The sequence below is a fragment of the Vanessa tameamea genome, chromosome 23, assembly GCF_037043105.1.
Source record: "Vanessa tameamea isolate UH-Manoa-2023 chromosome 23, ilVanTame1 primary haplotype, whole genome shotgun sequence".
Taxonomy (NCBI): domain Eukaryota; kingdom Metazoa; phylum Arthropoda; class Insecta; order Lepidoptera; family Nymphalidae; genus Vanessa; species Vanessa tameamea.
The window spans coordinates 103,626-117,920 of record NC_087331.1 but is presented as its reverse complement, the minus strand read 5'-3'; the positions used below and the strand labels follow the sequence as shown (position 1 = coordinate 117,920).

The 14,295-nt window shown below is 36.0% G+C and overlaps 2 protein-coding genes across 3 annotated transcripts in view; both read right to left on the bottom strand.

The window, feature by feature from the left end:
- The window catches only part of LOC113403711 (homeobox protein orthopedia-like), a 32,225-nt gene extending 25,887 nt beyond the window's left edge, over nucleotides 1-6,338 (bottom strand). Inside the window, exons 1-2 of one of the 2 annotated variants that reach the window (XM_064218660.1) lie at nucleotides 5,875-6,338; nucleotides 124-240 (exon numbers count right to left, since the gene is read on the bottom strand). In XM_064218660.1, coding sequence (XP_064074730.1) covers nucleotides 124-240; nucleotides 5,875-5,908 — 151 coding nt within the window. In that variant the 5' untranslated portion in view covers nucleotides 5,909-6,338. The remainder of the gene's footprint in view (nucleotides 1-123; nucleotides 241-5,874) is intronic. The other variant, XM_064218661.1, reaches the window with a different exon arrangement.
- The window catches only part of LOC113403710 (uncharacterized), a 134,864-nt gene that overhangs the window by 56,328 nt on the left and 64,241 nt on the right, over nucleotides 1-14,295 (bottom strand). The gene's annotated exons all lie outside the window — the stretch shown is intronic.

Genomic DNA, 14,295 nt, shown 5'->3' with positions numbered 1-14,295 from the left:
CGAGTTGGTCTTTGACGAAATTAAATATGTTCAACATCTTAAAAGATTCACTTAAGTTCAGGCAATTTAACCATTAAACGGGTCATTCGTTAGCTTAAAGCTGGTCTAAATAAAAATCAATACCTTGCAAGTGGTCGGCTCTGATGGAATGCGCGAGGAGTCGCGCGCCCGGCGCATGATGGCGCTCCACGCTCGGCTTTAGATCGAGCTTGCTCTCAGAGCACTGCTCTTTATGACCTGCTGGAGGAAACAGGGAGCACTGTTAGTCATACTTCTTGTATTTTAACTTTGATTTTAATCTCTACCTGATTTGCATTTATATACATTAAATTATCATATCGTATTTTTTACAATATAAAAAGTGATCTAAAACCGCGGCGTTTGTTTTAGTTGCTCTTTTAATGGACTCTACTGGGGTAGATATGTATAAATATAGATCAATGACTACTAACTTCGCGCTACGTGAACTCAGAAAACAGTGATCAGTTGTCAGTTTTAACAGAAATCGTTTCATTTAAAACAATGTTGTATGGCTACGTATAGGGTTGCCAGGCGTCCGGATAAAGCCGGACATAGTTAGTGTTTTTGATTGCGTGTCCGGCCAAAATAAACGATGTCTGGCTTGTCCGGCTTTTATTAGGCTTTTTACATTTTATTTATTTATTTCGCAAACGAGATACATTCGATTTTATTTATATTTCTATAGAAATTAACAAGATTCATGGTAATAATCAGAAAAGCTTGCTTTTACGTTAAAAATAATATCGTATCTTTTAATACCTACTGGGACACAAAATCTGCAATAATTTAGGGTGCCCGGCCTTTTTACCCAAATGTCCGGCCAAGCTAGCCGGTCCGTCCGGCTATCAGGCTTGACGACCGAGCAAACTTAGCTAATACGTAGCTAGTAATCGTGTATTCATATGATGCCAACTGTTAGTCTTAAGAGAGGTCGGGCAACTGCTGCACTAAATCGTGGTGACACTTACTCGTGCTAATCACTAATTATTCCACCATCAAATAGAAAATTTTGTATGTTACAGTATGGTGGCATTTTGAATAGTGAGTAAGCCAGTGGAATCATAGTCACAGAGAATATCGTGATTCGGATCCGATGGTTGTCAAAGTATTTACGGTGTAGAAGAAGTGATTTATATTGTTTCTAAGGGTGATTACGAGCACTTTTCACCTGGAAGCCAAATTGCTCGCCTGCATCCAAAAATAAATTTAAGACAAAACCTTGAGTATTATGAAGCTATAGGTTATAAGAACACGAAACATATTTTTGTATTTAAGTAATCATAGGCAGTAAGACATTTTATTATAACACAACATTATAATTTCACGAACATCCCATAGCGTACAAGTATCTCTATAGGACGAAACGACGTTGTATCGCCTGTGGCTTACGGGATTACACCGGGATCGTAAACTGACTTTAATGGAATTGAATCCCGTAAAACAGAACTGCGGCTTCACTGCGCCATTGTCTTTATACGAGAGTCAAATATTTTATGGTTTTTATATAGCAACGCTTTACATTATAACTTAGGTACGCTTTTAATTTGTTTACTTTACTCAGTCGGTAGGTTAAACAGCGTCAGTCATCATTAGATTGAATTGAATAATTCTTGGATTTTCACTCTTAGGGTTCTAGTAATAGCCTAGTCTAGCCTAGTCTACTAGTTTAAGATAATGTAAGTGTTACTCTCCCGTTCCTCCGAAAGCAAAGAAATCCGTTGGACCTGCGCCTGAACTGTCACCGGTCGTATCTGATGTCCGTCCTATCGGATAATGAGTGTGAAAACCCACAACCCAGGGTTGTGCGTATCACACACAAGGAAGAAGGCGGCCCCATTGAATAGTCTAGGAGCTTGATATCATTATAACCATCATCGTCCTAATCACATGATACTTTCAAAGAGCGAGCGGTTACGTCGACGTATTTAGTATCATGAAATTTATGTCACGACCTTCGATAAGTGGTCTTTTTAAATTGGTCACAAAGCGCTTTTACCGTCTTTACAAATGCTGTAAAATAAATAAATTAGCCCGATCAGAAATACTCGGTGGGCGTTTAGCATATACCACACCGCATTGTGAACTACTTTGTCAACAAATGATGATTCGCGATCTAGTATAAGACTAAGAAACTGAAAAACCTACGCCAATAACCTCTTATTGGGCTATTTTTTTTAATAATGCTTTTATCCAAAATGCCCATTTTCGCCACCTGTTTCCCCTGACTCCGTCCGCATCGATTTTTTCCCCGTAAAATACAGTCAGCCCAGGATACTATAAAGTCGAATTATTTTACGATTGATTCATGATAAAGCACCGATCGTCAACACTTTAATAGTAATTCTATTTACAACTACATTTATAAATACTATATAAAAATCAACAAACACTTACTATAAGGTCTTATCTACTGTATACTGATGTGTTAAATATTTAATTTGCCTTTTTTTTAAAATAAGATTTTTATCAATTAATGGCAACGTTAAACGCAATTAAATATAAAGCCGTTCAGAGAAAGACTTGTTGCTTAAATATCAGTTTCATATTTTATTAATGTATTATTATTACTTATTGAGTACTACTGAAAGAGTCGTAATGATTTAAGAAGGTTAACTAATTGATACAGATTTCTAGGGAACAAGAACTGGCGGCCCTTTGTGACGTCTCACGCTTTGACATTAGGCCATCGGGGAACCGTGGTGACAACAGAAGCCGCGGCGGATAATACTGAAGCGAGCAGGCGGCAAATATTTGGCTCTTTTTTACCACTTAAGTTAAATGTTGCTGGGAGCAGTGAAGTAAATTATAATAGATGTATTAACCCATTTGATACCTAGTGGAGGCATCGCCAGGTGACGCCAGGAGGGCTGGCGCATTTATCGCTCAGCTGGTCATTTCTAGCTGAACTTGTTATTCACCGATCATACTAATGGTTCTCAACGACTAACTATTTTCATTGTCTATTGTTCCATTGATGAACAATTGAGAAAAACGCTTAAACCGTAAAAAATGAGTTTCACTCCAATACCTTCGTCAAATATACATATGTAATGGCACGGATGCGATTTCTAAGGTCTACGATGAAAATAAAACGATTGCGTACTGAAAGAAATTTAGTTTATTAAATGTATCTTTAAACTTTAGAATAACTTATGAAGTTATATAAAGAAATTGATATTGATTCGATCACTCTCCTGGTATTTAATTCTTTACATTAAATTTCAATCCAAAAGATAAACGTACTCGCAATTTTCAACTGTACTGATTCGTTCAAAATTTGATGAACAACAACCAGAAAAGAGTTCTTATGTATTATATATTTTGATGAGTAAGGGAGCCGAGCAGTGTTATATGATATAGTGTCATCTGTGGGTAGTGACCATGGTGATCATTTAGCAACAGGTGGAATATTTACGTGGCTTAATGCAACACATTAAATGTTGTTATTTTTTTATAGAACTAAAGTTTCAAATATCCGGCATCCTATCGAACGCGACAATCTACAGGTTTTATAATTTCACAGTACCGTACAAATAAAACACAAATTTATATCTATTTTTATAAGAATATTCGTGCATAACGTGACAACCAAGAAATAAAAAACATTATAGGGATGTCGTTGTCAGCCGTCACTCATCTAACTCACAGGAACAGTTTATAATGTATTTATCTCCTATAACAAGCAAAAAAATCGCGAACATGGTTACATTTTAGTCAATCAAACGTATAAAAAGGATTTTGAGCAGTTTAGTTTCAATTAAAGTATTACTAAGCTAAATGATAACTTTCGGATACAATGACAAATACATAAAATTCTTCACCAACAAATCATTTTCAGCTAAAATCTAAACCGATTACATTGATACGATTTCTTCAATTGCCTGGTGGTGACTTATAAACATAATTGTAATTGCTATCTATCCGTAATCCACAAACACATTTAGGTTTTTTTTATAATATAACCTATATCATATATAGGCGAACGAGCAAAAGGGCTACCTGATGATAAATGGTCACCACCGCCCATAGTCAATGGCGCTGTAGGAAACATTAACCATTCCTTACATCGCCAATCGCCATCAACCTTGGGAACCAAGATGCTATTTCCCTTACCTGTAGCTACACTGGCTCACTCACCCTTCAAACCTGAACACAACAATACCAAGTGCTGCTGCTTCGCGGGAGAATATTAGATGTGTGGGTGGTACCTACTCAGACGGACTTGCACGAATCCCTACCACCAAGTAGGTTCATAATTGTTTTTCAATTTATCTATAGTAATACATAATGCTAGAGTTTATTCATTGACACTATTCTCAGCATCTCCGAGTCCGAACTGTTTAAATCTTTTTCATTAGATAATTATCTCTTGTGATAGCTTATTGACTTTGTAACATCACGCTACGTAGCAGCAACGATTAACGTAAGTTAAACTGCCGGAAGCAGCTTATTATACAGAATATAGTGTATTATATTCTTTGCAAGAGATTATTTTAAATGAATGTGCACATTGTTAGTTAACTTCTCCTTACTAGTTCGCAGTAGATTTCAGTTAGTAGCAGATATCATAATCAGTTCAGGCACAGACCCAACGGATTTACGTTCTTTCCGAGACACAGTATTGTTCACGTTCAAAAACGACCTTTCTTGGGGTTCAAGCATACCAAATTTCATCAAATTCGATTCAGTAGTTAGGCCCTGAAAGCGTAACGGCCAGAGTTATTTTCGCATTTATAATATTAGTATCCGCAATAGAATACTTACTGCAACTCGATACGTTCATAGGTATAAGCCTAAACAAATCTATTAAGGTTTTCAAAGATCAGTTCGAACAGACATACATTTTGTAATTGACTACTACTAGTCTAAGTTAGTTTAAGCAAGTCTAGCTATGTAATATAAGCTCCCGTAAACACATAGGACTTATATTGCTTAAAATCAAAGGATGGTTGAAGAACCGAGAGAGACCAGCGAGTAGAACACCTGGTGCGTAACTGGTCACTGGACTTGGAATAGTATTATTTAATATGTGTTTCGCAAAGGAGCAGCGTGACCTTTTTTAGCCCAACAGGGAAACATTTAAAAGACTGTTCGATTTACATAATTTCAAAGAATACCCTAACCTACCCTTATTTATGAATAAGTAATTATAATTTTTGCCACTGAAGATAAAACCAATTATTTACAAAATAAGAAACAAAGCACGTGTATTTTTTTTAGTTTGAGATTTGTAACTTTTATAGAATTGGTAGGTGAACTATCTAAAACATTTAATCGATGTTGTAATTATACGTATAGGTACAGGTCAGCAAGAAGCTCGGGAGCTTAGGTAAAATATATAAGCAAATTAAGTACTGTCCAGTAAGATTGATATGATTCTCTCGTCTCTACTAAGAGCGCTACACGCTGGCGAAATAAACGTAGCTAATGAGTTAATTTAAATTACTATACTAAAACTGTACCACTACACTTAGAAAAACATTCATAACTCAAAGGCCTGAAGTGACTGATTCTATGGATACACAGATAAAACAAAAAGAAACTACCGAAATAAAATTAATCTAAATTTTTTGCAAATTTTAAAATGTTTAAAGTGCTTGCTTGTTCTACCTATTTCATACAGTGTTGCCCAAATGCAAGGACATGACGACACTTAACCAGTCTCGGTCTAGGTCTTGATCTTGCAGCAAGAGCTCAAATGATGTAGATATCGAAATGATATCTACATAATTTGAGAACCAAAAAAACAGCGCATTGACAGTTTAAAGTTGGATTGATAGACAAGCTCTAAATGTTAATTAAAAATAGTATCCATTAAAGTATTGTTTCTGTAATATTATGTTAGTGACTTACCTCCTAAGGCTGTCGCCGTGAGATTATTAAGCATGGCCTCAAAAGGCCAACCTTGGCCACCCCCTATTCCGACATCTTCTTAACACTTCTTCACCAAACTCAAGACTCCCGGCACAGTTCACAGTTCACGTCAAAAACACAATAAAATATCACTAGTTTTTAGCTTTACTGTTCTCTATCCGGCTTCGAAGGACCAAAGGACATTTTAACTTTTTTTTTTAAAGCACAAGATAAAAAATATCAGATCACACTCGCGAGCACAAAAGGACAAAATATCAGTGAAAACGCGGCTTAATACAAAATAATTAGCGTTATATTATACCCAATTAGTTTTAATTACGACACCGCTCAACTTATTTACACACTTAATTTTTGTTATAAAATTAATATAACCCGTTTAGTATCAATTTGTATAAATTTGCAGTTTGATTGGTACGCCCTTAAAATGATCGTTTAATGTGGAAACTCGCCGTCGACTGGTACAAAAACAGATAGTGCTCACATTGTTGTCGAGATAGCGATCGAAATACGAACATAGAAAAATACATCCGTCTCACTCCGACACGCAACTACCCCGTAAACGTTCGAAACGATATTCAAACTCGCATCAGTAATGGATGTTAACATTTTGTTTACGGCCGATTTGAACAAACGAATAATCTATTATTTCATTCGTGCCCGTATTATTGATACGACGCTTTCGCCTTCCTGCAATATTCAGCAAGTACACTTACGTTCGTCTCTTTTTAACAAACGGTCAACGAGTGGAGTTCAGTCGCATCTATCTCTTTCTTTTGTAGGACTTGTAAGTCTCATGGAGCGGTGGCGGAGAAATTCGACCAATCGCAGCGTCGGGAAATCACTTCTCGCTTCAGGGCTGGCCCAGTGCAGATATTGAAATATTATGTGTATAGTTCGTTCAGGGCGTTTCGTTCTTTTGTAATGGAAAAAACAAATACAGGCGGAGGCTATAGCGGTACAGATGTTGGGTAAATACGAGTGCTATTGGGAAATATTTCAGACTTGAGTGCGATGTCTTGTACCGTCTCTTGTTTTCGGACGCCGTTGAATAAGGAATGCGTTTTGGATCGTACATTTTTTTGCTTTTGAAATATTTAATTTTCTTGGTGCTCGGGAAAGTTTAATTTGTGATTGTATTATTGTATGTTTTAATTCGCTTTAAAGATGGACTTTATTTACGAAGGAGCAAAGGAGGTTTTATTTTTAGTATCTTGAAATAAATTACATATTTCCTACGATTCATCATCATTCCATACAATTCTCTGTCAGTCTCTGAATAAGTATACATACCTTATTTAAAAACAATCATAGTTCTTGAGTCTTGTTCCGAATGAGGAATTTTCAAAATCACAATTGGTTATTTCATATCACGTATAATTAAGATTTATATAAAAATTTGCTGCGTTTATAGTAAAAGAACTGTTCAAAATCAAAATATTCTTTATTCAAGTAAAAGCACCTCATGCAATCATCATGTTACAGTATTCAATTAAATTCCGGCTAGAAACTCGGTAGTCACTCTTTCCCACCATTTTAATAATAGAGTATGTCAATAAAGTACAATTAAATTTATATAGGATATATATAAATTAACCCGCCAGCCTAGAACCGGCAAATACCACGTCTATGCTTTTTCGTTATTAATACAATCTTGTATTGAGTAATATGCCTTATTTATCAATATATTTTTGACATGAGCTTTATATTTTTTAATAATTTATGTTCTAACTATATATATTTTAAAAAGAAGTTTAAATATTTTCCCCTGTCACGTTTGATTGCAATTTCAATTTAATGTGCCTACATTTCCACTTGCATATTATTTTTTAGCGAGTCCTGAAAATGCAATAAAAAGTGCCGTCAAAGTATTCGCAGTTATGAAATAGTCACTGAAACGTACGGGTGAGCGCAGACGCGAGAATGTCGACATGTTTTGTGCATTGCGCGTTTAAGGCTGGACTACACACACGCTACGCAATCTTCAGAGTAGAGTTTTAAAATAATCAAGTATAATGTGCTAGCATTTTTCAATTATTAATCAATTAAATTGAATAATTAATTACTTACCGATAACGTATAGGCCGGGCCGGCTGATTCCACCGATCCGAACCTGGGGCTACTCGGGCTACCCTCTTATTTGATACGAAAGTACAGTGGTTATACTAACTAAGTTCACCTTCAGTGTTCTTCCTATTTTTAAACGTACCTACTTCGTATATTATGAGTTTATACTAAAAACTATTTATAATAAAATTATACTTATTATTATATAAAAGGAGGTTAGGTACTTATATTTTTCTAGAAGGTACCACTTACCTACCAACTATGTTAATTATCTATCTCCTAACTTAAATTTACTAATAATAAAGGGCCTATTGGTTTTGGGGATATTGTCGATTTAGAAGGAAACCATTTATTCTGAATTTACAATTTAGAAAAATAAAAATAAACTTCAAGTTATGATCGCTTTTTAAATATTCGCATTTAATTTAAATCATTACAAAAATATACTTTATACCAGTAGCGCAATAAAATAAAATAAAACAACTACCGTTTCTGAACGCAGATGCCATCGCCGACAATCGTATCGGTAGAGATTTATTCATTAACATTCTAAGATTGTTCATAATATTTTTCCTTTTACCGATTTCATTCTCAACCGAATTGTTATTATTGCTTAAAGTGACCATGTGAATATTAAAAATGGTGAATTTAATCTATATTTTACTGTATTGACGTAAAACTAATAATCCAATCCAATGGATTTAAGAAATATACCTCAGGTACGTGTAGTATTAGCGAGTAGTAGAAACTCCCAACCCTTTTATAAGCCACGGGTACTAGCAGGTCTCAAACATTCGAATAAGCCACACCACAGACATCTTTTGTGTGTGTACCTATGTGTCCATATATCTGCTCGTCGGTGGGTAAGACCAGTAAGAATTACATACATGTTAAAAATACGTAGTAAATATTTATATTAATTTATATGTCACGCACTATCAAAATATATACGAAACTAAATTATTGTAAATTAAAATTATATTTCAGCTTAGGTAGTGTTCGAGATAGAGTCGTGGCGAGTATGGCTTTTTGTTAGGAGACGACTTTCATACCATTTATGTATAATATTTGCAGAGGTAGGTATGTAAAACAATTTTAACGAATGTCCCGAAATAGCTTCACGCTACACGCGCGGCGTCGGGACGACCAGACTAATAAAAATCTAACAAACCTTATAGTACGAAAAATGAGATAACATGATATACTTCCAATTACAGCACCATCGTGTAATTGGGAGCGAAGACAGAAGCGGTGCTCTGTATCTACGTCCGCACACCGCCCCCCGCCACCCCGTACACCCGCGCACCGTGATGTCTCCCGTCTGAGGAATTTATATTAAAAATACCAGTTTCATTAGAGCCGGGAAATATAAAGCGAGGACCTACATATTGCGTTCAAGTACGTGCCCTTCATGTGTAGATATGATTTTTCTTTGATGAATTATGGAGGCTGCTGGTGCCTCCCACCTGCCTCTCTCGTCGCCCTCATAGCTGTTTGCGCTGCGACTTATTACCTTGTATTATGCAAATACGAAACCTTATAGGCTGTTCGGTATTTCCTCTCTGTTTTTATTACGTCATACTTTTTCTTAATTACAAATATTTGGACAAATTAATCAAGTTAAATGTGAACTGTCCTATATCTCTCATCCGAGGACAACCTCGGAGTAAAAATATTAGAATAAAGTTTAATTATTCTACTATTATTCTAGCCTCTAGATCTAGTGAGCTGCGATAGCCCAGTGGTTATACCACTTTGGCGACTTAAACGTCCAGGTGGTCAGGGAGACAAATTAAATACTTGATACTTTTGCCTTACCCTGACAGGTTTTTGGAATTTCGAAAACTGATTCGTGTGCCGGGCTCCCAGATTAAGAAAGTAGCGGGTATCATGCATAGACTGCTGAATAATCTTTGGGAACCGAGGGGGAAAATTCGCCGTCTCTATGTCGGTGTCTTGCAATCGCTGACCTTCTAGGAGATGCCCGATTACAAAAACTATTGGGGACAGCCGCTGCAGAACCAAGACCTAAAGTTCGCAGCGGAGAAAGAGCATTTCGAACGATATCCTAGGAAGTGGCAACTGTTCTAGTGCGTCAGCCTTTGGATATTTTGGCGGATATGTACGCCAGTATCTATCAGGCGCAAACCCACGTTCAGAAGATCGGTGAAAGAGCACCACTGTTGAACTATTCCTCTACTTTCAAACTGGCTTTTTTGTTTCGATTTGATTCGGATTTTCAACGACGACTTTTGATTCAGAATCAAGAATAACTTACCGTCTTAGATCTTAGCTTTAGACTAATAGACCCAACTGTGTTGCTAACAAGAACAGTGTGGCGATTGTAATTAAACAGAACCTCCAGAAGATCTCAAAAAACGACGATGTAATAACTCTCTACAACTCGTATCGTATTCATCCGACATCATTAACATGTCTTTTAAAATTATACTTTAGATATTAAATGATGAATACGCGGATAATAAGGTAATGTGTCTAAAACATTCGTTTTAATGTTATTAAAACCCAGTTGTCCCAGTGGTGGATGCTATGAATTTGTGCTCCTCTTCAATGAGAACCACCCCGAAGGCCTAAAGTAGAACGCGTTGCTAATGATGACCAAAAATGTATCAATATTTCCAGTAAACAAAAATCAAAAAGAACTTGTATATAGAAGAGTTTTAATACAAATACAATTTATAATTCAGGTAGTCAATATTAAGAAAACTTCAAATAAAAACTTCCTAAGTATTTTAAATCAAAAGGCATAAAAGTCGATAACGTAACAAACGCTACATCAAAAAGAGAAGAAAACCACTATGAAGTATTGTCAAAACATTTTTTTTTAATGGATTAGTGAAGGACAAGAATATAGATGATAAACATACTTGTTTGAGTTAGTAATTTTTGATTTCCATACAGGATATACAAATTTAATTGTACAAAGATTTTTACGTGCTTTTGAGTATCATTTGATAAAAAATATATAACTGAGTTGCCTACTACCGACCGAACCGACCGACCACGCGGATTCAAGTCTTGATCCACCTTGAATAAACAATATTTTGACTTTGAAATAACTTGCACGATTCCTTATCTCAAATCCTCAATTTCAATAATATATATACACGTTGACAACATAGTACCTGTTTGACGGGCTCGGCCCGGGTAAATATACTATAATTGATGGGCTTCACTTTGTGTTTGATTATAAACTAAAAATTGCATAACTATTTAAGTTCATTTCTTGGGTATACTATCCTCTAAAATAAAGAACATTTCGTTAAGAATTTGTAACAACGTTTACCTCAGAAATGTAATATTAATTGTAAGTTGGAAAATAAATACGAGTATTTTCATTTCAAGATGCAGGCGAACAGACACAACGGTCGACGGCATAAATAGTTAGTTCATAACTAAAATATTATATCCCTTGTGCTTGTAGTTGCACTGGATCACTCACCCTTAATTCCGGAACACAACAATACTGAGTACAGAAGTACTATTCTTTATAATCTGCCGTCAAACTTCTCTGAAGAATATCTCATGAGTGGGTGGTACCTACGCAGACGGGCTACAAAGGCACCAAGTAATCTTACATATTTCTAAAACGGATAGCATAAATACTATCTGTGATTACGGCCTAGACTTAGTCCAAGTCTAACCAAAGTACCGACTGTCCTTGCAAAATCTATTATCAAGCATTTTTCACAAGTTTAATTTAACTTTATCAACTGCAGTGTGGGTTAAACGGATTAAACTGAAGATCTGCACACTCCTGGATCTGGTGATTATAAACTCTAGAATAAATACTAGCTTTTATTATTTTCCAGAACCGTGATTAAATAATGTAGGTAGCCGGCAGGTTGGAGGCAGAATGGCCACTTATTAGCAGTCACCACCGTCGGTAGGCTTTGGCTCTCTTACATCGTCAATGCGCTATTAAGCTTGGTATCCTTGTGCCTGTAGTTCTTTTGTGAGTGAGCACTCACCCTTCGAACCGAATATCATGTATTGTTGTTTTGCGAGATAATATCTAATCAGTGTTACCTACCTAGTCGTACCTACCTGCTTGCACACAGCCCTACAACGAAGTGTATTTGCGAGAACACATGATGTTATGGTTCAAGTTTATTGTTTACGAGCGATGTCAGTATCAGTGACTTATCCTTACTCGTCGGCACAATCTGGTAAAGCTCAAGCACACTTTGGTACTTCCATGGAAAAGCCACAAACGAAAAACCCGCAGCATTAATTATAAATATCTCGATATCTCACACGGATTAGCACTAATAGGTCTAGTAAGTGAAGGCACTAGAGTTCAGAGATACGATGTCAATTAGACTGAATGGCTACCTCCGTCGTATAAAACGAAGTGCTCTGAACACAGCCGCTGTAGTAACGCTAAACTTGTTAAGCGCTGAATGGGTATTTTATCGCTTTTTAGCTTAAAATCAAAAATACGTATCGTACTAAACTTTAAAAAACTATCCATTTAAATTTTAGTAGACCTTTATTACCTAAAGCCTATCTAAGTTTTAGGATAGGCAGTAACTATGTCCTTTTCTTTCAAGATAAAGCTAGTTATGACAATTCATAAAATGTTTTTCGGAAAAACTGTCGGCTTCGCTTGACGAACCTAAAAAATATTCAATAAAATTATAAGTACTGCACTTACTCCTACTTGTAAATTATACGATTCAACGCAACGGAAGCGGCTGATCTATGTTTAATGTTATTTAGATTCATTTAAAGGAAGTGTACTTCAGAAAATGCATCTAACATAATATTCAAATAATGACTTTTAATGCATACATTGTTTTTTTTTTATAATTAATTGCCTACAATAAATATAAATATTGAACGTTAATTTGTTCGAAGTCAATACAGAGAATAGCACCGGCAAGATACCGACGTCGGTTTTACCGGTTGTAGAGTTTTGGGTAGTCACTATATCTGATAGGCATTTCTATTCTAGGTTCTATAGTTGCTGGTGGTGTGACTAATGGTGTATAGACTTTTTTACTCTTAGCTATCATTAGTTGACCCATTTGTTGTCTTCCTATAATAAATTTAAAATAAATAGAAGTGGATCTACTCTCGATTCTCGGACGTACAACTCGTTCAGCAAATGGCAGAAAGCGAGAGGCGACAGTGGATTAAGTCGGTCCCGTAATTGTAAGATTAATTGTTCACAATCTTAACAACAGTGTCTCGTCGTTTCTAATATTTAATGTAACAGATTCGCGGCGCGAGCAGTGAGAACAAAAACATGACTTATGCAAACAAACCCTATTATTACAAAAATCTCCCATTAACAGGCGCCGAGGTGTTAAGCGATGATTTTTAATAAAAAATACACCCCTGCTGTAATATCGGTTATGCCTTGGGGTATCTCTTTCCACAGTTATTCACGAAACGTCGCAACTCTACTACTTACAGAGGAAAAAACGTCTTTGTGACTTGGCATAGGGTTCAAAGTAATTTTTGTGTCATCAATTTTGGAACGTCGGTGAACCAAATTTTGCCGTGGTAAAATTTACTTTATTGTTCTTACTTTAGAGTTCTTTTTATATTTCGAGCATTGAAGATTAAAGCTGTGCTTATATTGGGCGAAGCAGTAACGCATTGTAGCCGTAAAACCACGCGTAGTTTATTATAAGTTAATACGCGCCCCCGCCTTAGCAGATAGATCGTGATACACAGCGGGCTCAAACAAGTGGGAGCCCAGTTAGTATTTATTCGTCTATCAAATTATTCAATGAGCTTAACTAGTTAAAATATTAATACTTCTTCCTCTTTAAAAGTAACATAAAGTTTTGACGCAATTTTTTAATGAAGTCATTAAGAATTAGTATCATAAATAATAAATAGTTTGATTAGTCTACTAACAGTCAGAGTTTGTTTGCTTGTATAATACCAATTTCGGGAAGGAGGAGAAAAAAAAGAAAATACAACTCTGTTCAATAAGTAAATATTAATGAGCGCGTGTAACTCACTGCCAACAGATTTCATATGAATCTCTCAGATCTCAAACTCTGTATGATAACTTGTTTCAATAGTCTATGAGCATATTAAGTATATCGTAGTGTTATTGGCCGGCGGTGTACTCCTCCCTGGCAGAGCGGGTATTGTAATAAACTTACACGGTTTTTAGCTCGCCGAGGCGCCGCGCCCGTACCCCGGACACATCGTGTTTGATAATGTTCCACATCACGGTTAGATAAAATAATAACTGTAATATAATACACAAAATACGTGACAACGTGTAAATGTCCAACTGCGGGACTAAAGTAAGACCTTCTTTTGTGGAGTAGGTTCGGACGCCGCTGCTCA